At 39.3% G+C, this 23817-nt stretch overlaps 1 protein-coding gene across 1 annotated transcript in view; it reads right to left on the bottom strand.

Moving 5' to 3' along the window:
* JMJD1C (jumonji domain containing 1C) overlaps window positions 1-22760 on the bottom strand; it is a 280413-nt gene extending 257653 nt beyond the window's left edge. The window contains exon 1 of the mRNA XM_052640187.1: window positions 22593-22760. Within this exon, the coding sequence (XP_052496147.1) occupies window positions 22593-22760 (168 nt within the window). The remainder of the gene's footprint in view (window positions 1-22592) is intronic.
* Between the last annotated feature and the right edge of the window lie 1057 nt (window positions 22761-23817).

Here is a 23817-nt window from a genome sequence, read left to right as displayed (position 1 = left end):
TTATAAAGGTGGAGTTGCCATTCACTGGATGGTGCAAACTCGCAGCAATGTGGACATGTTACTTTTGAGACACTCATTAGATACTGAAGGGAAACAATGAAGGGAGTGTTTCAATTTGAGTCTGGGGTGTGGAGGTAAGGTCCAAACTAGGATATGAATGTGGGAATCCTCAGCATGCAGATGGTCTATCTCCCAAGGACAAAAGTTTAGGTAGAAAAGAGGTCCAAGAACTGACTGCAGTAGAAACAAGGAAAATTAGCACAAGAGCCCTCAAAGGAGAGGCAAGTGAAGCAAGAGAAAAATCAGATGAATATAATCTCCTAAAAACAAAGTGAACAAAATATAATGAAAAAGAGGATGATTAGTCATGTTAAATACTAGAAATAGGTCAAGTAAGATGAAGCGTGAAAAATGACATTTGATTTAGAAAAGAGCAAGTCACTGGTGACTTTGATTATAGCAGTTTCCCTGGAATAATGAGGTTAAAAACCTGCTACAGTGGATTCAAGAGATAGTACCACTGAGGATATTACCCTCAAACTGAGAATAGTATCAAAAGCCTTATAAGTCATGGGGTAAAAGATACAAAACAGACTATTTTGCAAAGCAGGGATTCCAATTTCCTTCTAATCACCAATAAATTTCTTCATTTGTGACACAGTTTCTATGTTGTTATTAACATTTTAGTTATGTGTATGGAATTGGTATAATTTCTCTGGTAGCTCAGATGGTAAAGAAATCTGTGCAGTGCAGGAGACCCTGCATGTTCAATCCCTGGTCAGAAAGGTCCCACTCTAGTATTCTTGCCTGGAGAATTCCATGGACAGAGGAGCCTGGCGGGCTACAGTCCATGGGGTTGCAAAGAGTCAGACACACTGAGCAAGTAGTTTCTTTTACTTTCAGATACAAAATGTAACCATTTTATAAAAGGAGAAACACAAGATACAATCAACTTTCAAATAAAAATCTTCAATAGACTCAACAAAATCAGGGTACATGAAGTGTTAACAGACACATTCTTCAGAAGCAAGTTTCTCAAGCTTGACCTTTTTCAGAGCCTCCCACAGAGCATAGCACATCACAAAAGCACTCAAAGGTTTATAGCTTCCCTGACCTCAACTCAGTTCTTCCTCATGTTTCCTTATTATTTCTGCAGAGCTTCTCAGAAACCCCTTTTCCAACAGAAAACAGCCTAGGGTATATATAGAAGACTGTAGAACAGAGGAAGAAAAAATAAGTTTTAAAGGGTAGGAAATAGTACTGGATTTAGATTACATTGCCCCTTTCGTCCTATAATCAAAATCAACATATTTCCAAACTCTTTCATTTCCTTTGCATTAAGTGAGCAGTCAAACTTCATTGAGCCTGTACATTTTCTTTCTAATGTAAAAGGGCACTCTAACATGAATCATAACATTCCACATTATTTAAAAAGACAGAAGTAACAAAGGTAATAGCTTATGCTCTGAAGAGATTAAGTCTTTCTTTCTGTAACTCTGTGACATTAATAACTAAAAAGAATCAGCAGTGTAAGTACACTGTCCATAATTCTGAGGTATGGGAGAAGGTAGAAAGGAAAAATAGTAATCTAAAAAGAAACTTGGGTTTAATGTTTTATTACAATAGAAAAAGATCATTTCCATTTAGAAGATACTAAGATAAAAGATCTCAGGCTCCAAAATCACTGTAGACAGTGACTGTAGCCATGAAATTAAGACACTTGGCTCCTTGGAAGGAAAGCTATGACAAACCTAGATAGTATATTAAAAAGCAGAGACATTGCTTTGCCAAAAAAGGGTTTGTATAGTCAAAGCTATGGTTTTTCTAGTAGTCAGGTACGGATGTTAGAGTTGGACCATAAAGAAGGCTGAGTGCCAAAAATGATGCTTTGGTACTGTGGGGCTGGCTCTTGGAAAGCAAGATCAAACCAATCTGAAAGGAAGTCAACCCTGAATATTCACTGGAAAGACTGATGCTGAAGCTCCAATACTTTGGCTGCTGCTGCTGCTAAGTCGCTTCAGCCGTGTCCGATTCTGTGCAACCCCATAGACGGCAGTCCACCAGGCTCCCCCATCCCTGGGATTCTCTAGGCAAGAATACTGGAGTGGGTTGCCATTTCTTCCTCCAATGCATGAAAGTGAAAAGTCAAAGTGAAGTCGCTCAGTCGTGTCCAACTCTTAGCGACCCCATGGACTGCAGCCTACCAGGCTCCTCCGACCATGGGATTTTCCAGGCAAGAGCACTGCAGTGGGGTGCCACTGCCTTCTCCAATACTTTGGCTACCTGATGTAAATGACCCACAAACTGGAAAAGACTGATGCTGGAATGACTGAAGGCAAAAGAAGGGAGCAGCAGACGATGCAATGGTTAGATAGCATCACCGACTCAATGGACATGAATTTGAGCAAATTTCAGGAGATAGTAGAGGGTAGAGGAGTCTGGCGTGCTACAGTCCATGGGGTCGCAGAGTCAGACACAACTTAGTAACTGAACAAGAGCAACGAGTTCAGAATTTTTAAATTGACTGTTCATTAATTGTTCATTTTGCCAGTCAAAACTGTTTTAAAAAAAGAAAAACTTTCTCAGAACAAAGTTTAAGAAAAAGTTTTGCAAAAATCTGGATTATTTTCTCTCTCTCTTGTGTAAAAAATAGCAACGAAAAAAAGACTAGGCAAAAGACTCTGATGCTGGGAGGGATTGGGGGCAGAAGTAGGGGACGACAGAGGATGAGATGGCTGGATGGCATCACGCACTCGATGGATGTGAGTCTGAGTGAACTCCAGGAGTTGGTGATGGACAGGGAGGCCTGGCGTGCTGCGATTCATGGGGTCGCAAAGAGTCGGACATGACTGAGCGACTGAACTGAACTGAACTGAATGTACCTACCATCAATTGAATTCTTTGCATTTTTGAAATTAATAATGCTGAACATTTTTCTCATACATTTTTTAATTTCGCAGGTAACTGTCTAAGTCAAGAATGCCGAAAAGTACAGCCATTTTTTGTTTAAAATGGAAATTCTGATCTACTATTTCCTAAACCCTACCAAGGTTCAAAACATCAAAAAGTTGGAAAAAAACACATTAAAAAATTATAGTGTATATACAGTCAGTTTCCTATTCTCCAAGTTTCAACCTTCACTATAGTAGTACTCTTAAGAAGTAAAAATAGAACAGTTCTCTAAAATGTAACATAGGTGAGAAATCAATTGAGAATGGAGTCTACTGCAGAAGACTTATTTTATTAAAAATAAAATCCCTATAGAGAATGTGTATATGTGTGGGTGTACATATATATATGTATATACATATACATACACATTAGTAGACTGTAATTATATGTCATAAATATGACATTTTGAAAAAGAATAGTATTAAAAAGGATTGATAACTTAGGAAATAACTTAAATACACCTTAATATTAAGAACTCTGATATGTACCTCTTTGAACAGTAAATAATTACCACCAAATTTTTTACCTGTGTTTGTGAACACAGAAATGTTACAATTTTACTTGAAAATAAATTGCTACATATATAACCTAAAAGTAAAGCTCTATAAAATAAAATTTAGATTTCTACTGATTACAATTATAAAATGAAAAACAGTTTAAGGAAACAAAACAGTCAACAGACTACTGAAAATTTAAGCAAAAGATTTAACATGCTTAGTAACATTATCATTTCACTTCTTCTTTGTGAGAGTTATCTTATAGATAAGCTTTACTATAATTTGTTAAGCCCATTAATGAAAAGAACTAAAAAGTCATTACATGAGCTAAAAATACACACAAGGGAAAAGAAAGGGAACATTATTTTTAATACAGAAATCATTTTGGGGGAGACAAATATAAAGTCACTTATGTATTAAGGATTCAGGTATACCCACATGCATTTAAAATCAAAATACAAAGTGTCTAAAAATGAACCTAAAAAAAACCCACAAGACCTGCATAGAAGAAAATTACTGCAGAACTTAAAAAAAAAAAATTAATAGCTGGATACTGCATGCTATTTGAAATTCAGACACAATAATGGAAAGATACTCCTTCCTCCTGAATGTCTATAAATCTGTATACAATCTCAAGCAAAATTATACTAGAATATTTGTGAGAGAAAATTGAAAGGAGTTACAAAATTAATTTTTAATTAAATACACAACGTATTATACACATAACCAAGTTGGATTTACTCCTGGAATGCAAAGATGGTTCGATATACCCAAAAAAAATAAAAAATCAATGCAATATATCAGATTACAAAAATGAAAGGAGTAAAAATGATCATCTCTGTTGATAGAAAAAACACATTTGACAAAATACAATATCCTTTCATGATAAAAAGTGCACAACAAACTAGGAATAAAATGAAACTACCTCAACATAATAAAGGCCATACATGAAAATTCCATAGTCAAAATCATACTCAACAGTAAAAAAACTACTAAAGTTTAAGACAAATATGCTTGCTCTTAGCATGTCTATTAAATATGGTGTTGGAAGTTCTAAATAGAAAATCAGACAAGAAATTAAAAAGACATTCAAACTGGAAAGAAGAAATACTGTTTGCAGATGACATGACATTATATGGAGAAAACTATAAAAATTTCAGAAACACAGGAGAAAATAACCATTAGGAAAAAAAAAGTTAGCAGTGGCAGAATACAGAATCAACATGTAAAAATCAGTTATACTTCCATATACTAACAATAAGCAATCTGAAAGGGAAATTAAGAAAATTCCATTCACTATATATACATATATATATATATATATATATATATATATATCTGTGTGTGTGTGTGTGTGTATTTACTAAATACAAAAATAATACAATACGTAAGCAATTAACGTAACCAAGGAGGCAAAAACTTGTACACTAAAAAATACAAAACGCTGCTGGAAAAAACTAAAGACACAAATGAAAGAAATACTGTGTTCACATACTGGAAAACTTAATACTGTTAGGGTAGCAATTCTACTCAAACAGACTTACAGATTCAATATAATTTTTCATGGTATGTACATGCAAGAGAATGTTATTTGGGCAGAAAAATGAAGTTCTGATTTTTGCCACAAGATGGATGAATCTTAAAAAACACTACAGTAACTTAAATAAGACAATAAAATTCACATATTGTATGACTCTACTTATATGAAATCGAGCAAATTCCGAGACAAACAATAGGTTAGAGGTCATGAGGAGCTTGTGTAGGAGGGAACTGAGTTACTAATGAATACAGAGTTTCTTTGGGGGAAGACCTATTAGTTATGACAGTGGACAGTGGTGACTGCACAAGAATGTGAAGAACTTTATACCATTAAACTGTATACTCAAAAATGGCTGAAATGGTAAGTTTTCTGCTGGGCATATATTTTATCACAATAAAAAAAAAAGGAAAAAAATTTACATGCAAGAATTCCCAATATATTTCTGAAAGTTAAAGAAGTCTGCCTTCCCTATTGTTAAGATTCTATAAAACAGCAATTATTAAAATACTCTAATCCTGCATTACAAAAAAACAGATACATGGCCTATAGAAAAAGGTCCATAAAGATTCCTAAATATCAAAATACAGCAAAGAGAAAGGAGACATTTCATATCAGTGTGGAGTGGGGGGTAGTTAATGTTTTAAAATATAATCTGGGGTTAGAGTACTTTTTAAGACACAGTATTATGAAGTCAGTAAAAAAAAAACTTATTCATCCTATAAATGATAAGCAAAGTCATAGGAGAAACATATTAAAAATGTTTAAAAATAACAAGTAATTAGGAAAAAAATTACATCACATGTAAAAAAGGAACATATACCTTAAATATAAAAAGACTACCTATAAATCAGAAAAACAAACCACAAAAGGGGCCAAAATATGACCAAGCTATTTATATATTTTTTAAATAAGGCAAATAAATACATGAAACTCAAAAACACATAAATGGGAATCAAAGTAAGGTACAATTCTTTGGGTAAATTAGGCAAAAATTATGACTGACAGTGGTCAATAGCGATGAGTGTGGGAAAACCAGTGTTCCCATAAACTGCAGCCGTAAACAGGTCTGTAAGGAAATCAGTATGCTTTTTCAGCTACCAAAATTAAAGGCTCTTCAACCTTCAAAATATAGTTATGGCCCTACATGTTCAAATATGAAGAGCCAAATGAATTATGCCATTTTAAGAAAAGGTCTTGAGCACCCTTGGATTTTGTTATCTGAGGGGGCCCTAGAACCAAGCCCCCAAGATACCTAGGGAAATGGCCCAAGTACTAAAATATTCATTTCAGCCAACCACCAACCAATCTCTAAGCACAGCACAAATTTCTTAGTCTGCTATTACAATTTGGCCCTAATTTTCAAATTATTTTTATTATTGTTATTTCGATATGAACCCTCTCTGAAGCCAAGTCCTTTGCTTTTCCTCAGATCATTCATTTTGGGGGGGCAACGGGGTCATGCCGGATCTTGGCGCACCTGCCAGGGATGCACCCCATGACCCCTGTAGGGGAAGAGCAAGGTCTTAACCACTAGACTGCCAGGAAAGTTCCTCCTCATGGAATTCTTTCTACCAAAATCATTTTATACCTATTCTACTATATTATGCCAGTCACTCTTCAGGGACCAAAATATCTTGTTTACTCAATAAATGCATCCTTAAAATTTGTATCACTTCTATGGATCCACCTAGATAAAAACTGCCTATAATTCATTAAGCACTTAAAATTGGCAATCATGCCCAACAATATTTACATGTGATTAAGGCTCTATACCTTACAAAACACGTCTTAAAAACACTACCTGTCATTAGAAGGTGCTCAAATATTTTTTGAATAAAAATATTTCAGTACATATTCATATTAAATATTTGCTCATATTGAATGACAGTCTATTTATTGAGTATGCTATCTCATTCACACAACGACCTTGTGAAATGGTCAAAGCAAGTAATTATTATTCTAAATCTTCTATTTATTACTGACATTTTACTGCTAGTTCTATCAGCTATTTAATTTCCCACTATGATTATAAATTTGTCTATTTTCTCTAACAGTTCTATTTCAGCTTTATGTACTTGAAGTCATGTCACAGGTACTTAGAAAACTAATATTATATCTTCTTGCTGAATAAAACTCCTGTCATGGTAAAGAAAGCCTCTTCATCCCAAATAATGCCTCTTTTCTTAAACACTGTCATTAAATCATGCATGCATGCTAAGTCACTTCAGTTAAGCCTGACTCTTTGCGACCCTATGGACTATAGCCCACCAGGCTCCTCTGTCCATGGGATTCTCCAGGCAAGAATCCTAGAGTGGGTTGCCATTTCCTTCTCCAGGGGATCTTCCAGTACCAGGGATGAACCTGCATTTCTAACATCTCCTGCACTGGCAGAAAAGTTCTTTACTACTAGCTCCACCTGGAAAGCCACATCAACGATCTTTAATTAGTATCTGCATGGAAGTTTTTTCTTCCCCATCTTTTTACAACCACCTTTAGGTATTCTTCGGCTTCCCTGACAGCTCAGTTAGTAACAAATCCACATGCAATGCAGGAAACCCTGGTTCGATTCCTGGGTCGGTCGGGAAGATCCTCTGGAGAAGTGATAAGCTACCCACTTCAGTATTCTTGGGCTTCCCTTGTGGCTCAGCTAGTCAAGAATCCACGTGCAATGTGGGAGACCTGGGTTCGATCCCTGGATTGGAAAGATTTCCTGGAGAAGGGAAAGGCTACCCACTCCAGTATTCTAGCCTGCAGAATTCCATGGACTGTATATAGTCCACGGGGTCGCAAAGAGTCAGACACAACTGAAAGATTTTCACTTAAGTATTCTTATGCTTTAGATGGATTTTTTAATAAACAGCAAATAAGTGTATTCTGTGGGTTCTCACCTCCAGGTTTGATAACCTGCCTTATAATAGAAACATTCAGTCAATTATACTTCATGTAATTACTGATATATCCGGATTTACATTAAACCTCGTATTTTGTGCTTTGTCTTGCCTTTCTTACGTTTGTCTCTCTTATCGTCTTATTTTTATCATTCTAACTTTTTCCCTTCTACTAAGCTGAATAAGTTGCCTATTCTTTTAATGCTTAGTCTAGAATAGTGTATCCAATAGATCTTTCTGAAATGATGGAAATTTTCTTAGTTGCACTGTCTAAAATCATGGCCACCAGTAAGATGTGACAACTGAGAACAGGAAATTGGCGACAGTGAATGAGGAACTGATTTTCTATTTTATTAAACTTTAATCAACTTAATCTGTCACACAAAGTAAGTGGCCACAATGTTCAACAGCATAGCCCTACTCTGGGAATCTCCCACATCCTGGGTCTAGCTAACTCCATCCTCGTAGTGTTGTGTGACATGCTCCTCTACCCTCATATGTCCTGTAAATTAGCTATTGGATGTAGATGTTTGAATATATCCAAATTCAGCAATTTTTAGTATAAATATTTCATCGGTTGAGCTGTATACTTCCTACTATATCTTATCAGTAGACTTACGTGTGTTTTCCTTTTAGTGATGCTCAAGTTGATCATGTATGACGTGGGAGGAATGAAATGATGTATGCTTACTCCTATCTTTTAAGTTAATTCTGGAAAGACACTTCAATTAATAAATAAAGGTTATGAAAGAGTGGGAGGGTAACTGAGATGATGGATACAGGGGTGGGAGTATAATTATTCTAGATATATATTTTTATGTTGCTTTGGCACCTAATAAAAATAATTTTAATAAAATGGAGATTTTAGTAAAATGCAGATCAAAATATTTACATATGATGTATAAAAAACAGCATTTAAAATATGAAGCTCCCTCCACGATTTTCACACATTAAAGCTTAACTGTATCCATTGTAAGACTGCAATGAATACAGTATAAAAAAGGTTGAGAATCACTGGCTTTAGCAACATATCTCAGATTTTTCTGCTTCATGATCAATAAAACTTACATATCTGGACCAAATTAGTTTAATCTTTTATAGGAATATCCTCATCAGGAGTCACTTTATAATTACATCTTTAATCTTTAATTACTAAGAAAGCTCTTATTTGTTATAAGAATCATTTTCTTTAACAACAGCTGTACACTACTTAATTTTCAATGTACAAACCATCAATTATAGAATTTTTTGCCAGGAAGTTTCTCCCTGAAGTAAAGAATTCAGTTCATTTGAGAAATCATTATCAAACAAAGCTGGTAAGATCGCTGTTCTAAAGGAACAGTTTGAAGACTCAGTACCCTAGGATTTCCTTCTTTTCTCCTATAGCTTCTGTGCTGTGCTTAGTCACTCAGACCTTCCAGATGTACAAGCTGAATTTAGAAAAGGCAGAGGAACCAGAGATCAAACTGACCACATCCCTTGCATCACAGAAAAAGCAAGGGGATTCCAAAAAAAATCTACTTCTGCATCATTGACTGAGCTAAAGCCTTTGACTGTGTGGATCACAACAAACCATGGAAATTTCTTCAAGAGATGGGAATACCAGACGACCTTACCTTTCTCCTGAGAAACCGGTAGTCAGGTCAAGAAGCAACAGTTAGAACTGGACACAGAACAATGGATGGGTGCAAAATTGGGAAAGGAGTATGTCAAAGCAGTATACTGTCACCCTGCTTATTTAACTTATATGCAGAATATGTCATGTGAAATGCTGGGCTGGATGAATCACAAGCTGGAATCAAGACTGCCATGAGAAATACTGACAACCTCAGATGGTAACACTTTAATGGCAGAAAGTGAAGAAGAACTAAAGAGCCTCTTGATGAAAGCGAGGAGACAGAAAAAGCTGGTTTAAAACTTGACATTCAAAAAATGAAGATTATGGCATCCAGTCCCATCACTCATGGCAAACAGATGGGGAATATGTGGAAACAATGTCAGATTTCATTTTCTTGGGCTCCAAAATCATCGCAGATCATGACTGTGGCCATGAAATTATGACTCTTGCTCCTTGGAAGAAAAGCTATGACAAACCTAGACAGTGTATTAAAAAGCAGAGACATCACTTTGCCAACAAAGGTTCATATAGTGAAAGCTGTGGGTTTTTCCAGTGGTCATGTATGGATATGACAGCTGGACCATAAAGACTGAGTGCCAAAAAATGGACGCTTTTGAACTGTGGTGTTGGAGAAGACTCTTGAGAGTCCCTTAGACAGCGAGGAGATCCAACCAGTCAATCCTAAAGGAAATCAGTCTTGAATATTCCTTGGAAGGTCTGATGCTGAAGCTCCAATACTTTGGCCACCTGATGTGAAGAGCTGACTCACTGGAAAAGACCCTGATGCTGGGAAGACAGGGCAAGAGAAGAAGGCGGCGACAGAGGATGAGATGGTTGGCTGGCTACACTGACTTAATGGACATGAGTTTGAGCAAACTAAGGGAGACAGTGAAGGACAGGGAAGCCTGGCGTGCTGCAGTTCACAGGGTCGCAAAGAGTCAGACACAACTTGGGACTGAACACATCAAAAATAAAGGGAATAGGCAAAACACTCTAAAGCATGATCTATATGTATCTACACACACACAGTTTGATCAAAGTAGTTTTAAAGGTAAAGACAGACCAAAATAATAATATGGTGCCATTCAAAACATTGGAAAAGTTTGCCAATTTTAACTGTTTCAGAGTTTCAATACCCTATCTTTCTGTGCTAACTTGATGCTAAGATTCAATGTAAGGTATAAACATAAAGCCATTTTGCACTAAATAGCAATGCATATAACTTTATCCATAAATTAACAGAAACATACAGTCCCTTTTCAATATTCCTCTGTGTCTAAAGATGTTTTCTGAAACTTTAACTATCTAATTTTGACAGATGAATCAGATTTTTCAGCTCCTTAAATTCTGGGAAAGACTGAGGGCAGGAGGAGAAGGGGGCGACAAAGGATGAGATGGTTGGATAGCATCACTGACTCAATGGACATGAGTTTGAGCAAACTCTGGGAGATAGTGAAGGACAGGGAAGCCTGGTATGCTGCAGTCCATGGGGTCGTAAAGAGTTGGACACGACTAAGGGACTGAACAACAAGTGATAGTCATTTTCACACCTCTCCTAGCCTTGAAAAATTCTAAACTCTATTCTACAAATGCTGACTTAGTTTCTACTTCATGTTCTACTGTTTCTACCTTCTCTGGCATGAGACAGGAAATCTTCTAAATTTACAATGCACTTTTAAAATATAACAATATAGCAAATACTAGAAGACATCAGAAATGAAGATGTTAAATTTAAAATTCAAACACCTGCCATGTGTAAGTCACTCAGTCATGTCCGAATATTTGCGACTCAATGGACTATACAGTCCATGGAATTCTCTAGGCCAAAATACTGGAGTGGGTAGCTGTTCCCTTCTCCAGGGGGTCTTCCCAACCCAGGGATCAAACCCAGGTCTCCCACACTGCAGGCAGATTCTTTACCAGCTGAGCCACAAGGGAAGCTCAAGAATACTGGAGTGGGTAGCCTAACCCTTCTCCAGTGGACGCTCCCAACACAGGAATCGAACCAGGGTCTCCTGCATTGCAAGCAGATTCTTTACCAACTAAGCGATACCAATATAAATAATAAAGGGATTAAGATTTGAAACACAAAAATAAACAGGCAGCAAAGGACTGACCCTTTAATGCTAAATTAAGAAGATGGGAGGAACTAAAATAACTAAAGTCACTAAGTGACTAAAAAAAAGAACCTCCCAAAAGGATTTGAAGCACAGGACTGCAAAAATCAAGAAAGCAACGGTTCAGGGAGGCTATTTATCATAGCGCTGGAAGGGCACTTTTTCCTTTTTAAGCTTTGAAAGTGTGAAGTACTATGTTCATTGAAAGAAATAATTTTTTTACTTATTTTAATCAATCTGAACTACAGGATATCTTCACCAAGAATTACATGTACATGATCAAAACATCCAGGTACATGAAGAAATATACTAAATTATTTTAAGTTCCAATACTGTAGCCTTTAGATATTTCTTTATTCTATTTCAATTTATTTGATCATAAAAATCCAAATCCTATGACTTCATTTTTTATTATCCAAGAGAAATACTGCACAGAAATTACATTATTTACATACAATTGTCGTCTCTGTAATAAGGTAACACAATAGATGTTATTATGAAATGTTTCACTAACTTGTAAATAAAGCTATTGGGACAGACCTAAAATTTATTTCTGCTTAATAGACACTATTCCAAGACAGTACAGGTTTTAAAAAGAAACTATATCAACATCACACTTCTAGAACTATAGAATAGGAAAAACTCTGAACTCTAGACCAATTTCATTCACTAAATGGAATAAATGAGAAAACTGAGGCCCAAACTATAAATCAAGTGCTTAAACATTTTAAGAAATCTTTCTTTGTCATCAGTTATGCATTATTATGTATACTTATACATTTAATTCCTATTTATTCAAATGAATTTCAAAATATGTTCTACTAAGATCTATTTTGTTTGGCTGACTTGAACAAATACAGATGAAATACTACACGTGAAATCCGTATTCCAAACTTTATTAATTCCGAAGAAGCCTACTAGCCAGTAAACCCCAAAAGGGAGAAATAACTGTACTCACACTTTTTATTCAACGATATAAGCACTTATCTACCCTCCTCAAATTCTGTATGACTCACAGCTTCAACTGGCTGCATCCAGGGAACAGGTCTAGACCATGCTGCAACATTAGAATTTTGGCACCGAGTCCAACCAAACAGTAAATGAATAATAAACTGCTTTCTCTTAATTAACCAAGTATCCTATAATCAGATCAATAGGTTCTATATAATAAGACAAAAAAACATTTTGAGTTTACTACTGTAATTTCTTAAAATAGCTAAAATACAAAATGACTACAAATTCTACATGAAAAGATTCTATCCAATTAGATAATTTCAGAGAATGTTCCAACATCTTAAGCATTTCAATATTTAGTAAGCATTAATCTTAAAGGATGGGCTTCCCTGGTGGTGCAGAGGTTAAAGCATCTACCTGCAATGTGGGAGACCTGGGTTCAATCCCTGGGTCGGGAAGATACCCTGGAGAAGCAAATGGCAACCCACTCCAGTATTCCTGCCTGGAGAATCCCACGGACGGAGGAGCTTGGTGGGCTACAGTCCATTGGTCCCATGGGTTGCAAAGAGTAGGACACGACTGAGCGACTTCAATTTCACTTTCAGTCTTAAAGGATAAAGTATACAATCCATACCAATTTGTCAGATTAATAATTTTACATCAAATAAAACACATTTATTAAAAATCCACATTGAAAAAAATGTTTCCAGAGTATTAGGCAGAAATTAATTACTGTCAAATCTTGAAACATGAAATCAGCAGTGTTTGGTACCACCAAATTGCCACCATTAAAAAACCTGCCTAACAATGACAGAGTGGAAAAATACAACATTTACGGTATATACCCTAAAAAGTAAAGGTTGCTATTTCTTTCTATTTTCTAAAATATTACTTTTACCACTTGCTGAGGTTTCTCTTTAATAATGGCACACTTCCTGACATAAAATTTTAGGTATTAATTTTAAATTACTAAGAAAACTAGGTATTTATCTTTTATATACATTAATTTTTTTAAAGTTCTGAGATACATCTAGACACAAGAGTAGAACATATCGCCCTTCTTGAAAATAACACCTGAAATTATTCAAAGTCATAAAACAAAAATCTAATGTCTCAACCTTAAATAACACATGAGTATTAAAAAAAGGCTGTATTTCAAATGCTTTCAAAACAAAATAAAAGAGGCAAAGAAATATTACCACACCTATCAGTTATGGTGCTTTTGGTACCAAAGAAAAGAAACACCAACAAAAATAGAAATAAAGTCATTCTTCGTAATGAAAAGTTTTCTAAGTGAAAAACTCAATAATGATATTTAGGTTTCAGAAAAACAGTGTGATCAAGTCATATTTTTTTGGTGTCTTTTCAATACTGCTAGCCTCTATATTTTAACTTTGTTCTCAAACTGGCTTACCTTAAAATAGGAAAACAGCTGCGGCAATTCCAGACTAACACCTACACAGTACTCCTTGGCTTCATTCTGACAGGGCTTATTTAAGGCGTATATCCATCAATGTAACCAGGAGTTAACTCCCTGATTGGTTTAGGAATACCATCGCCTACTCTTTAGTCAAACCACAGGATGATGAACAGGGCAAGTAACCACTTAGGTACACAGTTTCACATAAAAAAGGAGATTCAAAACTAAGAGGAAATACTTGACAATTGAGATCGTTGGTAAGAACAAGAAATTTATGATACTCAACTAATTTATTTGCCATTCAGTATTTATTTGCCATTCGGTAGAACATTTACTTGGAGAAGGCAATGGCACCCCCCTCCAGTTCTCTTGCCTGGAAAATCCCATGGACTGAGGAGCCTGATAGGCTGCAGTCCATGAGATCGCTAAGAGTCAAGACACAACTGAGGGACTTCACTTTGACTTTTCACTTTCATGCACTGGAGAAGGAAGTGGCAACCTGATCTAGTATTCTTTCCTGGAGAATCCCAGGGATGGGGGAGCCTGGCGGGCTGCCGTCTATGGGGTCACACAGAGTCGGACACGACTGACGCGACTTAGCAGCAGCAGCAGAACATTTACTGAACACTTCTACTGTACTGTAAAGTAGAAAGAAAATATGAGTTTCAAAGATGAAGATATTCTCTGCACATAACTTACAATCGCCAAAAAGTAATACATTTAACCTACAAACTTTGGAAAATGGCCTATATACTTTCAATTCAGTTGAAAAATCTAGATATTTTTACTTTCAAATGCAGTTATCATCCCTATATGAAGCTAAGAGAAAGACTGGAGATCTCTTCAAGAAAATCAGAGATACCAAGGGAACATTTCATGCAAAGATGGGCACAATAAAGGACAGAAATGGTACAGACCTAACAGAAGCAGAAAATACTAAGAAGAGGTGGCAAGAATACACAGAAGAACTAAACAAAAAAGATCTTCATGACCCAGATAACACCAACGGTGTGATTACTCACTTAGAGCCAGACATCCTGGAGTCTGAAGTCAAGTGGGCCTTAGGAAGCATCACTACAAACAAAGCTAGTGGAGGTGATAGAATGCCAACTTAGCTACAAGTCCTAAAAGATGATGATGTTAAAGTGCTGCACTCAATACACCAGCAAATTTGGAAAACTCAGCAGTGACCAGAGGACTGGAAAAGGTCAGTTTTCATTCCAATCCCCAAAAAAGGCAATGCCAAAGAATGCTCAAACTACCACACAATTACACTCATCTCATACTCTAGCAAAGTAATGCTCAAAATTCTCCAAACAAGACTTCAACACTACATGAACCGAGAACTTTCAAATGTTCAAGCTGGATTTAGAAAAGGCAGAGGAACGAGAAATCAAATTGCCAACATCCTTGGGTCATAGAAAAAGCAAGAGAATTCCAGAAAAACATCTGCTTTATTGACTATGTCAAAGCCTTTGCCAGAGTGGATCACAACAAACTGTGGTAAATTCTTAAAGAGATGGGAATACCAGACCACCTTACGTGCCTCCTGAGAAATGTGTATACAAATCAAGAAGCAACAGTTAGAACAGGACACGGAACAACAGGCGGTTCCAAACGAGCAAAGGAGTACATCAGGGCTGTATCTTGTCACCCTGCTTATTTGACTTATATGCAGAGTACATCATGAGAAACGCTGGGCTGGATGAAGCACAAGCTGGAATCAAGACTGCCGGGAGAAATATCTATAACCTCAGATACGCGGATGACATGACCCTTCTGGCAGAAAGTGAAGAAGAACTAAAGAGCCTTTTGATGAAAGTGAAAAAGGAGAGTGAAAAGCTGGCATAAAATTCAACATTCCAAAAACTAAGACCATGGCATCCGGTCCCATCACTTCATGGCAAATAAATGGGGAAACAGTGGCAATAGATGGAAATAGATGGAAACAGTGACAAGACTTTATTTTCTTGGGCTCCAAAATCACTGCATATCAAGACTGCAGCCATGAAATTAAAAGACGCTTGCTCCTTGGAAGAAAAGCTATGACCAACGTAGACAGCATATTGAAAGCTGAGATATTACTTTGCCAACAAAGGTCCATCTAGACAAAGCTATGGTTTTTCCAGTAGTCATGTATAGATGTGAGAGTTGGACTATAAAGAAAGCTGAGAGCCAAAGAATTGATGCTTTTGAACTATAGTGTCAGAGAAGACTCTTGAGAGTCCCTTGGACTGCAAGGAGATCCAACCAGTCCATCCTAAAGGAGATCAGTCCTGAATATGCACTGGAAGGACTGATGCTGAAGCTGAAACTCCAATATTTTGACCACCTGAAGCAAAGAACTGAGTCATTAGAAAAGACCCTGATGCTGAAAAAGATCGAAGGCAGGAGGAGAAGGGGACGACAGAGTATGAGATGGTTGGAGTATGAGATGGCGAGACTGACTCGATGGACATGAGTTTTAGCAAGCTCCAGGAGTTGGTGAAGGACAGGGAAGTCTGGTGTGCTACATCCCAATGTGTTGCACAGAGTCGGAAATGACTGAGCGACTGAACTGAATGACAACATTCTGTTTTAAATTAATGGCATCAAAATATGTGCCAGAATGTTCTATCACAGGTGAAAAGGACGGAAACAAAAGTTTCTTTAATTTTACACAGAAACATACAATTCACACCATTTGTTGTTTTTAGTCACTGTTGTGTCCCACTCTTTCACGATCCCATGGACTGCAGCCCACCAGGCTCCTCTCTCCATGGAATTTCCGAGGCAAGAATACTGGATGGGCTGCATTTCCTTCTCCAGCGTATCTTCTGCACCCATAAACTGAACCCATGTCTCATGCCCTGACAGGCAGATTCTTCACCTCTGGGTCATGTGGGAAGCCCAGCACACAGTTTAGAATAGTTTAAAATCAGTGTTTGAAGGTCACTTACTCCTCACTAAGTGATCATGAGACAATTCCCCTGTGTACAAACTTAAATGTTTGGTCTGCAAAACACAATGCTATGATTTTTGGTTCCTTCTGTGTCCTGGAAAAAACCTGATACATTTGGCAGTCATAAATGTTCAACATGCATAACAAAGCAAGAAACTTTCTACAACAATGGAGCTTAAAAAAAAAAAAACATGCTGAGGGCTCAAAACCTATTTTACTTCATCAGTAGCTTGGCCCTCCTGAATAAAAAGAGTTCAGATAAAGTCTTTTGTTGGTTAATATAATTCCAAAATATCCCAGATTTTTCAAAACATTTCTTAAACGTAACCAACAGAATATGTGAAATTATCCAAGGGCAGCTGTGTAAAACTTCTACAAATTTACTCATTTACTTAAGAGATCAGATAATCATTAAAACCTGCACCATAAACATTTTGGCCTCAATGGATTTGTATCAAATCATATGTTTGTAATGTAAGAGGTTTTTTATGCTACCATGGTGTGTTGGGCAGAATGCCACCCCCAAAATATTCATGTCCTAATACATGAAGACTCTTGAGAGTCCCTTGGACTGCAAGGAGATCCAACCAGTCCATTCTGAAGGAGATCAGCCCTGGGATTTCTTTGGAAGGAATGATGCTATGAAACTCCAGTACTTTGGCCACCTCATGTGAAGAGTTGACTCATTGGAAAAGACTCTGATGCTGGAAAGGATTGGGGGCAGGAGGAGAAGGGGACGACAGAGGATGAGATGGCTGGATGGCATCACTGACTCGATGGATGTGAGTCTGAGTGAACTCAGGGAGTTGGTGATAGACAGGGAGGCCTGGCGTGCTGCGATTCATGGGGTCGCAAAGAGTCGGACACGACTGAGCGACTGAACTGAACTAAACTGAATACATGAAACCTGTAACTATGTTAAACTTCCATGGCAAAAGAGAATAGAAATGGAATTAAGGTTGTTAATTAGCAGATGTGGAGATTATCTTGGATTATCTGGGTAGGCCCAATATGACCACAAGGGTACTTAAAAGTATTTAAAGGGAAACAGCAGAGTCAAGAGAGTGATGTAACTAGAGAAAAACAGAAAGACAAATTGCTGGATTTTAAAGAGGAAGAGGACCATGAGCCAAGGAATGTGGGCTGCTTCTACAAACTAGAAAAGGAAAAGAAATCATCTCCCTCAGAGCCTCCAGAAAAGAGCAAGTTCTAATCACACCTTGATTTCGGCCTACGGAAACCCGCAAGTTAGACTTGTCATCTCCAGAACCATTAAAATATAATTCATTTATATTGCTTAAATCGGGCAGAGGTCCCAACCCTGTTAGGAACGAGGAGGCATAGCAGGCTGGCCAGCATGAAGCTTCATCTGCATTTACAGCTGCTCCCTATCACTAGGAATAACGTCTGAGTTCCACCTCCTGTCAGATCAGCAGCACCATTAGATTCTCATAGGAGCTCGGACCTTAACCCTAATGTCAACAGAGAATATCCTGAGATTGCCACAAAATAGAAATGAAGTGCACAATAAATGTAATGTGCTTGAATCATCCCAAAACCACCCCCACCTCACTCCCATGGAAAAAATTCTACAAAACCAGTCTCTGGTGCCAAAAAAAGGCTGAAGACTAGTGGTTTAAATCAAACAGGCTGTGATAACTAGTTAACAGTAGTACACGAAATTAAAGTGAAAGTCGCTCAGCAGTGTCTGACTCTTTGTGACCCCATGGACTATACAGTCTATGGAATTCTCCAGGCCAAAATACTGGAGTGGGTAGCCGTTCCCTTCTGCAGGGGATCTTCCCAACCCAGGGAAAGAATCCAGGTCTCTCGCACTGCAGATGGATTCTTTACCATTTGAGCCACAGAGGAAGCTCCACAGGAAACTAATGCACATGGAAATTCTTCACACGTAAGACCAAAAATAAGAGAAACTGATTAACTTTTGAGACATAGTATCCCCTAAACTTCCCTGGTGGTCCAGTGGCTAAAACTCTGTGCTCCCAAGGCAGGAAGCCTGGTTTTGACCCCTGGTCAGGGAACCAGATCCTACACGCTGAAACTAAAGAACCTACATGCCTTCAGTTCAGTTCAGTTCATTCTCTCAGTGGTGTCCGACTCTGTGACCCCATGAATCGCAGCACGCCAGGCCTCCCTGTCCATCACCAACTCCCGGAGTTCACCCAAATCATGTCCATCGAGTCAGTGATGCCATCCAGCCATCTCATCCTCTGTCGTCCCCTTCTCCTCCTACTCCCAGTCCCTCCCAGCATAAGGGTCTTTTTCAGTGAGTCAACTCTTCACATGAGGTGGCCAAAGTACTGGAGTTTCAGCTTTAGCATCAGTCTTTCCAAAGAACACCCAGGACTGATCTCCTTTAGAATGGACTGGTTGGATCTCCTTGCAGTCCAAGGGACTCTCAAGAGTCTTCTCCAACACCACAGTTCAAAAGCATCAATTCTTCGGCACTCAGCCTTCTTCACAGTCCAACTTTCACATCCATACGTGACTACTGGAAAAACCATAGCCTTGACTAGACGGACCTTTGTTGGCAAAGTAATGTCTCTGCTTTTGAATATGCTATCTAAGTTGGTCATAACTTTCCTTCCAAGGGAGTAAGGGTCTTTTAATTTCATGGCTGCAGTCACCATCTGCAGTGATTTTGAAGCCCCCCAAAATAAAGTCTGACACTGTTTCCACTGTTTCCCCATCTATTTCCCATGAAGTGATGGGACCGGATGCCATGATCTTCGTTTTCTGAATGTTGAGCTTTAAGTCAACTTTTTCACTCTCCTCTTTCACTTTCATCAAGAGGCTTTTTAGGTCCTCTTCACTTTCTGGCATAAGGGTGGTGTCATCTACATATCTGAGGTGATTGATATTTCTCCCGGCAATCTTGATTCCAGCTTGTGCTTCTTCCAGCCCAGTGTTTCTCATGATGTACTCTGCATAGAAGTTAAATAAGCAAGGTGACAATATACAGCCTTGATGTAGATATCTGGCTCTAGGTGAGTGATCACACTATCGTGATTATCTTGGTCGTGAAGATCTTTTTTTTTTTTTTTTGGCCCTAGCAAAAATCAAAGATCCTGAGCGACTTAACTAAGACCCAGTGAAGCCAAATGAATAAATATTGGGCTTCTGTTATGGCTCAGTTGGTAAAGAACCTGCCTGCAATGCAGGAGACCTGGTTTCGATTCCTGGGTCCAGAAGATCTCCTGAAGGAAATGGCAACCCACTCCAATATTCTTGCCTGGTTAATCCCACAGACAGAGGAGCCTGGTGGTCTACAGTCCATGGAGTCAGAAGAGTTCGGCACAACTCAGTGACTAAATGATAATCATCCCCTAAACTAATTATCCTCCCAAATCATGTGTCATAAAACACATGCACAGCTGAGATTACTAACGACCCTGTTAAGTTTTAAATTATACAGACATGCAATAACAAAAAACCAAAACAGCCTATTTAATAGTATTTTTCATATAACTGATCAAGCTCCTTTGGCCTTGATTCATTCTGCAGTCACAAAAATGTACCATTCGAATTACATTTTGGTGATGCTAAACTGTCTCAAGTTTCATTTAACTTAGGTAACATGAATGGAAAGAGATATGAATATAATAAAGTTTGAAAATAACTCTGTATCTGTAGGTTTCAGGCTAGAAACTCAGATTATACTGTACATTTTTTTAAGACGGTTAAAGGAAAACTGTCAAAGGTTCACACAGTTACAGTATAGTTCAAAACACATTTCTGAGGGAAAATTTGCAGAAATGAAATGCACAGTTATTATTAAGTGCACAATTCAATGAGTTTTAATATATGTATGCACACATGTAATCAACAATTAAGATACAAAACATTTTCATCATCTGAGAAAACTCCTTCCTGGTCTTTCCAGCCAATTTCCTCCATCCACATATACTTTTCATTTTTAAATACCAAATCTATTAACCTTGCCTTTTCAAACACAGTATTTGAAAACTCCCCTCTCTTTATATCATTTAAATTCTCATATAAGTGTTTAATATATTTAACTTTGATAAATTGGCTGTCACCAGTGATACTCATATTTAAAACCATATCTCCCAATTCTCATGTATCTACTAAAAATTTGCGGAAGACAAAATATCATTCCATGTTTGTTTTGAAACCATTTAAAAAGGCTAACCCATAATCTATCTTCCACATAAAATCAAGACAATTACATATCAGAGTAAAAGAAAGAAAAATAAAATCAACACACGCTTTTTACACAAATACACTGAACTGCCAGTCTGCAGCACCGTTAAGAAATGTTTGGGTTGTTTTTTTTAAAAAGCTGACTGTTTTTTTTTTCAATGAGAATGACCAACCAGAATCTCCAAAATTACCTCTATTCTGCAAACATGCTTTGCAACGTCAAGCCGACACTAATACAGGCAGCAAGAAACCATATCACTGACTACATTCATCAAACTGGACTTAAGGAAAACAGACTCAAACCCTCCAACAAAAATATTAGGTATGTACACATATACATACTAAAGAAATTTCGGAATTGTAAACCTGCACATAAAAAGATAAAAGTTCCCAAATTTTAAATATTCAGTGAAAAATACCCCAGGGTATTACCAATAAACTTCATGGATTATGTATTCATAAATCAATCTTTCAAAACCTATCAATGTCCTGCCTGTACTTGGCTCCTTAACTCCAACCCGTCCCCTAGCGAAAATGTTACTGGAACACTAACAGCGTATCCCGTCTCAGAATCTTGCACATTTCTACACGACTGAAAGAAACTATTGGCAGTGTCACATGTAAGGAAAAGCAAGCAAAGAAAAAGCCACTTTAAGGTTTCGCGGGGTATTAAACGTTTTAACTGACAATACCTCGTTTCACTGAAAGTCATATAAAACCCAGGAACGGATGACTTCAAAGAACTATTCCCTTCTAACAACAACAACAAAAACTATGGAAAAACAACAATCCCAAGGAAAGAAGGGCGGGAGGGAGGGAGATATTCATTTCCACGACCCTCCAAACCGAAATTTTCCACTTTCTTCATTTCCGGTTAGAAAACCAAGCATCTACTGTATAAATAAGGTTTAATCAGGACACCTGCCACTGCCAAGGCCTTTGCCTCGAAAATACGTACGAATCTCAAGACAGGCTGGAAAACCAAACACCTCTTTTCTTTCCTCCCTCCCCTTCAGCGACCTTAAGGGTAAGTTTTAAATCTCCAAACCCTCTGCACTATTAAGAGTTTTGCAAACAGACGCTGGTGAAGCTGGCCCCTCACCGCCACGAGCGGCCCGCCCCCACCCCCACCTGCACGCGCGGCGCCGGGCTCGCAGCCCCGCCTTTCCGTAAGGTCTCCGCGGCCGCCGGGGCACCGAAGGGAAAGCCGCGGCCGGACCCCACCCGGACAGTGGCCGAAAGGCCCTGGCGGGTGCCGGGGAGTCCCGCCGGATCACCGTCTCCACAGAAGCTACTCGTGAGGAGGTGGCGACCCCGGCAGGGTATGTGGGCAAACCCGCCCAAGAGCGCAGGAGAGGGGCGTGACCGCCAGTTGGCCCGCTGAACCAGGTGCCAGAAGTAACCCCACACAGTGCGGCGGCGGGACCACGAGTGGGGGTGCGGCCGCGGGCTGGAGACTGAGGGGTGGTCGCGCTCTTACCGCCAGGTCGGGATCGCGGCTGTCCCTGTGTGACACCGCTCGGATAACCCCCGCTCGCCAGCCCCGCCAGCAGCGTCCGCTCTCCCCGCGCTCCAGCCGCGCCTCTTCGCCAAGCGCCAGGCACAGGAACCGCTTCCCCACCAGCTCCGGCCGCGTCTCCACCGCCATAGCCGTCACTGCCAAAGCAGCCGCCGCCTCCTCGGCTGCCAAGGAATCAACGAAACCCCGCTCCTACCGGCTGTCCATGCTGAAGACAGCGGACCCGGGAAAGGCGGCGGCCCCGCGAGCGAGCGCAGACTCGGGGGCGCACCGGACTCTCTGCCCAGAAGGGCACAGCGACCTCAGTCACTCAGTCCTCAACGATGCCCTGGACTCTCCGACCTGCAGCCTCTAGCTACAGTTCCACAAATGAAAGAAAGAAATTTTCAAATTTCCACACGCCGTCTGAGACCCCAAAGCAGCTCCGGCCGCTGCCGCCACCGCGCCGCGGCCAGTACTACTCCGCCTCCCCATCCACTAGCGTGGTTGCGAGCGCGCCGCGCGTCTCCTTCCGCCGGCGCGGGCTGGGGGAGGGAGCCGCGGGAGAGGGTCGGAGGAACCACCGCAGACGGAAAGTAGTGCCCGACGCGGCGGCTGCGGGACCAGACTGGATTTAGAAAAAAAAGTAGGGGCGGGAGAAGGGAATGTAGTCCTTCAGAAACGTAGTGTTTGGGGTCCACCTCTCTACTCGTCGCTCCCTGAGAAGCGGGAGGTTGGGGTGGGGGGTTGAGTGAGGTGAAAGTGAAGTGTGCTGGTTCCACTCTGGGTCGCAAAACAAACTCCAGATTAACAGCCGCATCTCCAGAGTGATATTTTTTCCCCGCAGAACAAATGGCGCCCTGCAGTCTGAGTTAGCCCGAATTCTGCCTGAATTAGCAGTCCCGCAGTCCCAGCAGCAACACAGAGCAACACTTTCAACTGAAAACTAAGCCCACAGAACTCAGTCAGTGCAGAAACACAGTACACGTCTTTAAATTAAAATGAAGGAAACACTGTCATCCTTTCGTATTTCCTGTCTGGGGCGACACTCACTACACGTTCCATGGTGTCCGACTCTTTGCGACCCTATGGGCTATACAATGGAATTCTCCAGGCCAGAATCCAACCCCAGGATCGAACCCAGGTTTCCCACATTGCAGGCGGATTCTTTACCAGCTGAGCCACAAGGGAAGCCCTAACACTCAAT

Source organism: Budorcas taxicolor, chromosome 5, assembly GCF_023091745.1.
Source record: "Budorcas taxicolor isolate Tak-1 chromosome 5, Takin1.1, whole genome shotgun sequence".
In the NCBI taxonomy this organism is placed as follows: domain Eukaryota; kingdom Metazoa; phylum Chordata; class Mammalia; order Artiodactyla; family Bovidae; genus Budorcas; species Budorcas taxicolor.
The sequence above is the reverse complement of the archived record's forward strand: the minus strand, read 5'-3'. Positions and strand labels throughout refer to the sequence as shown.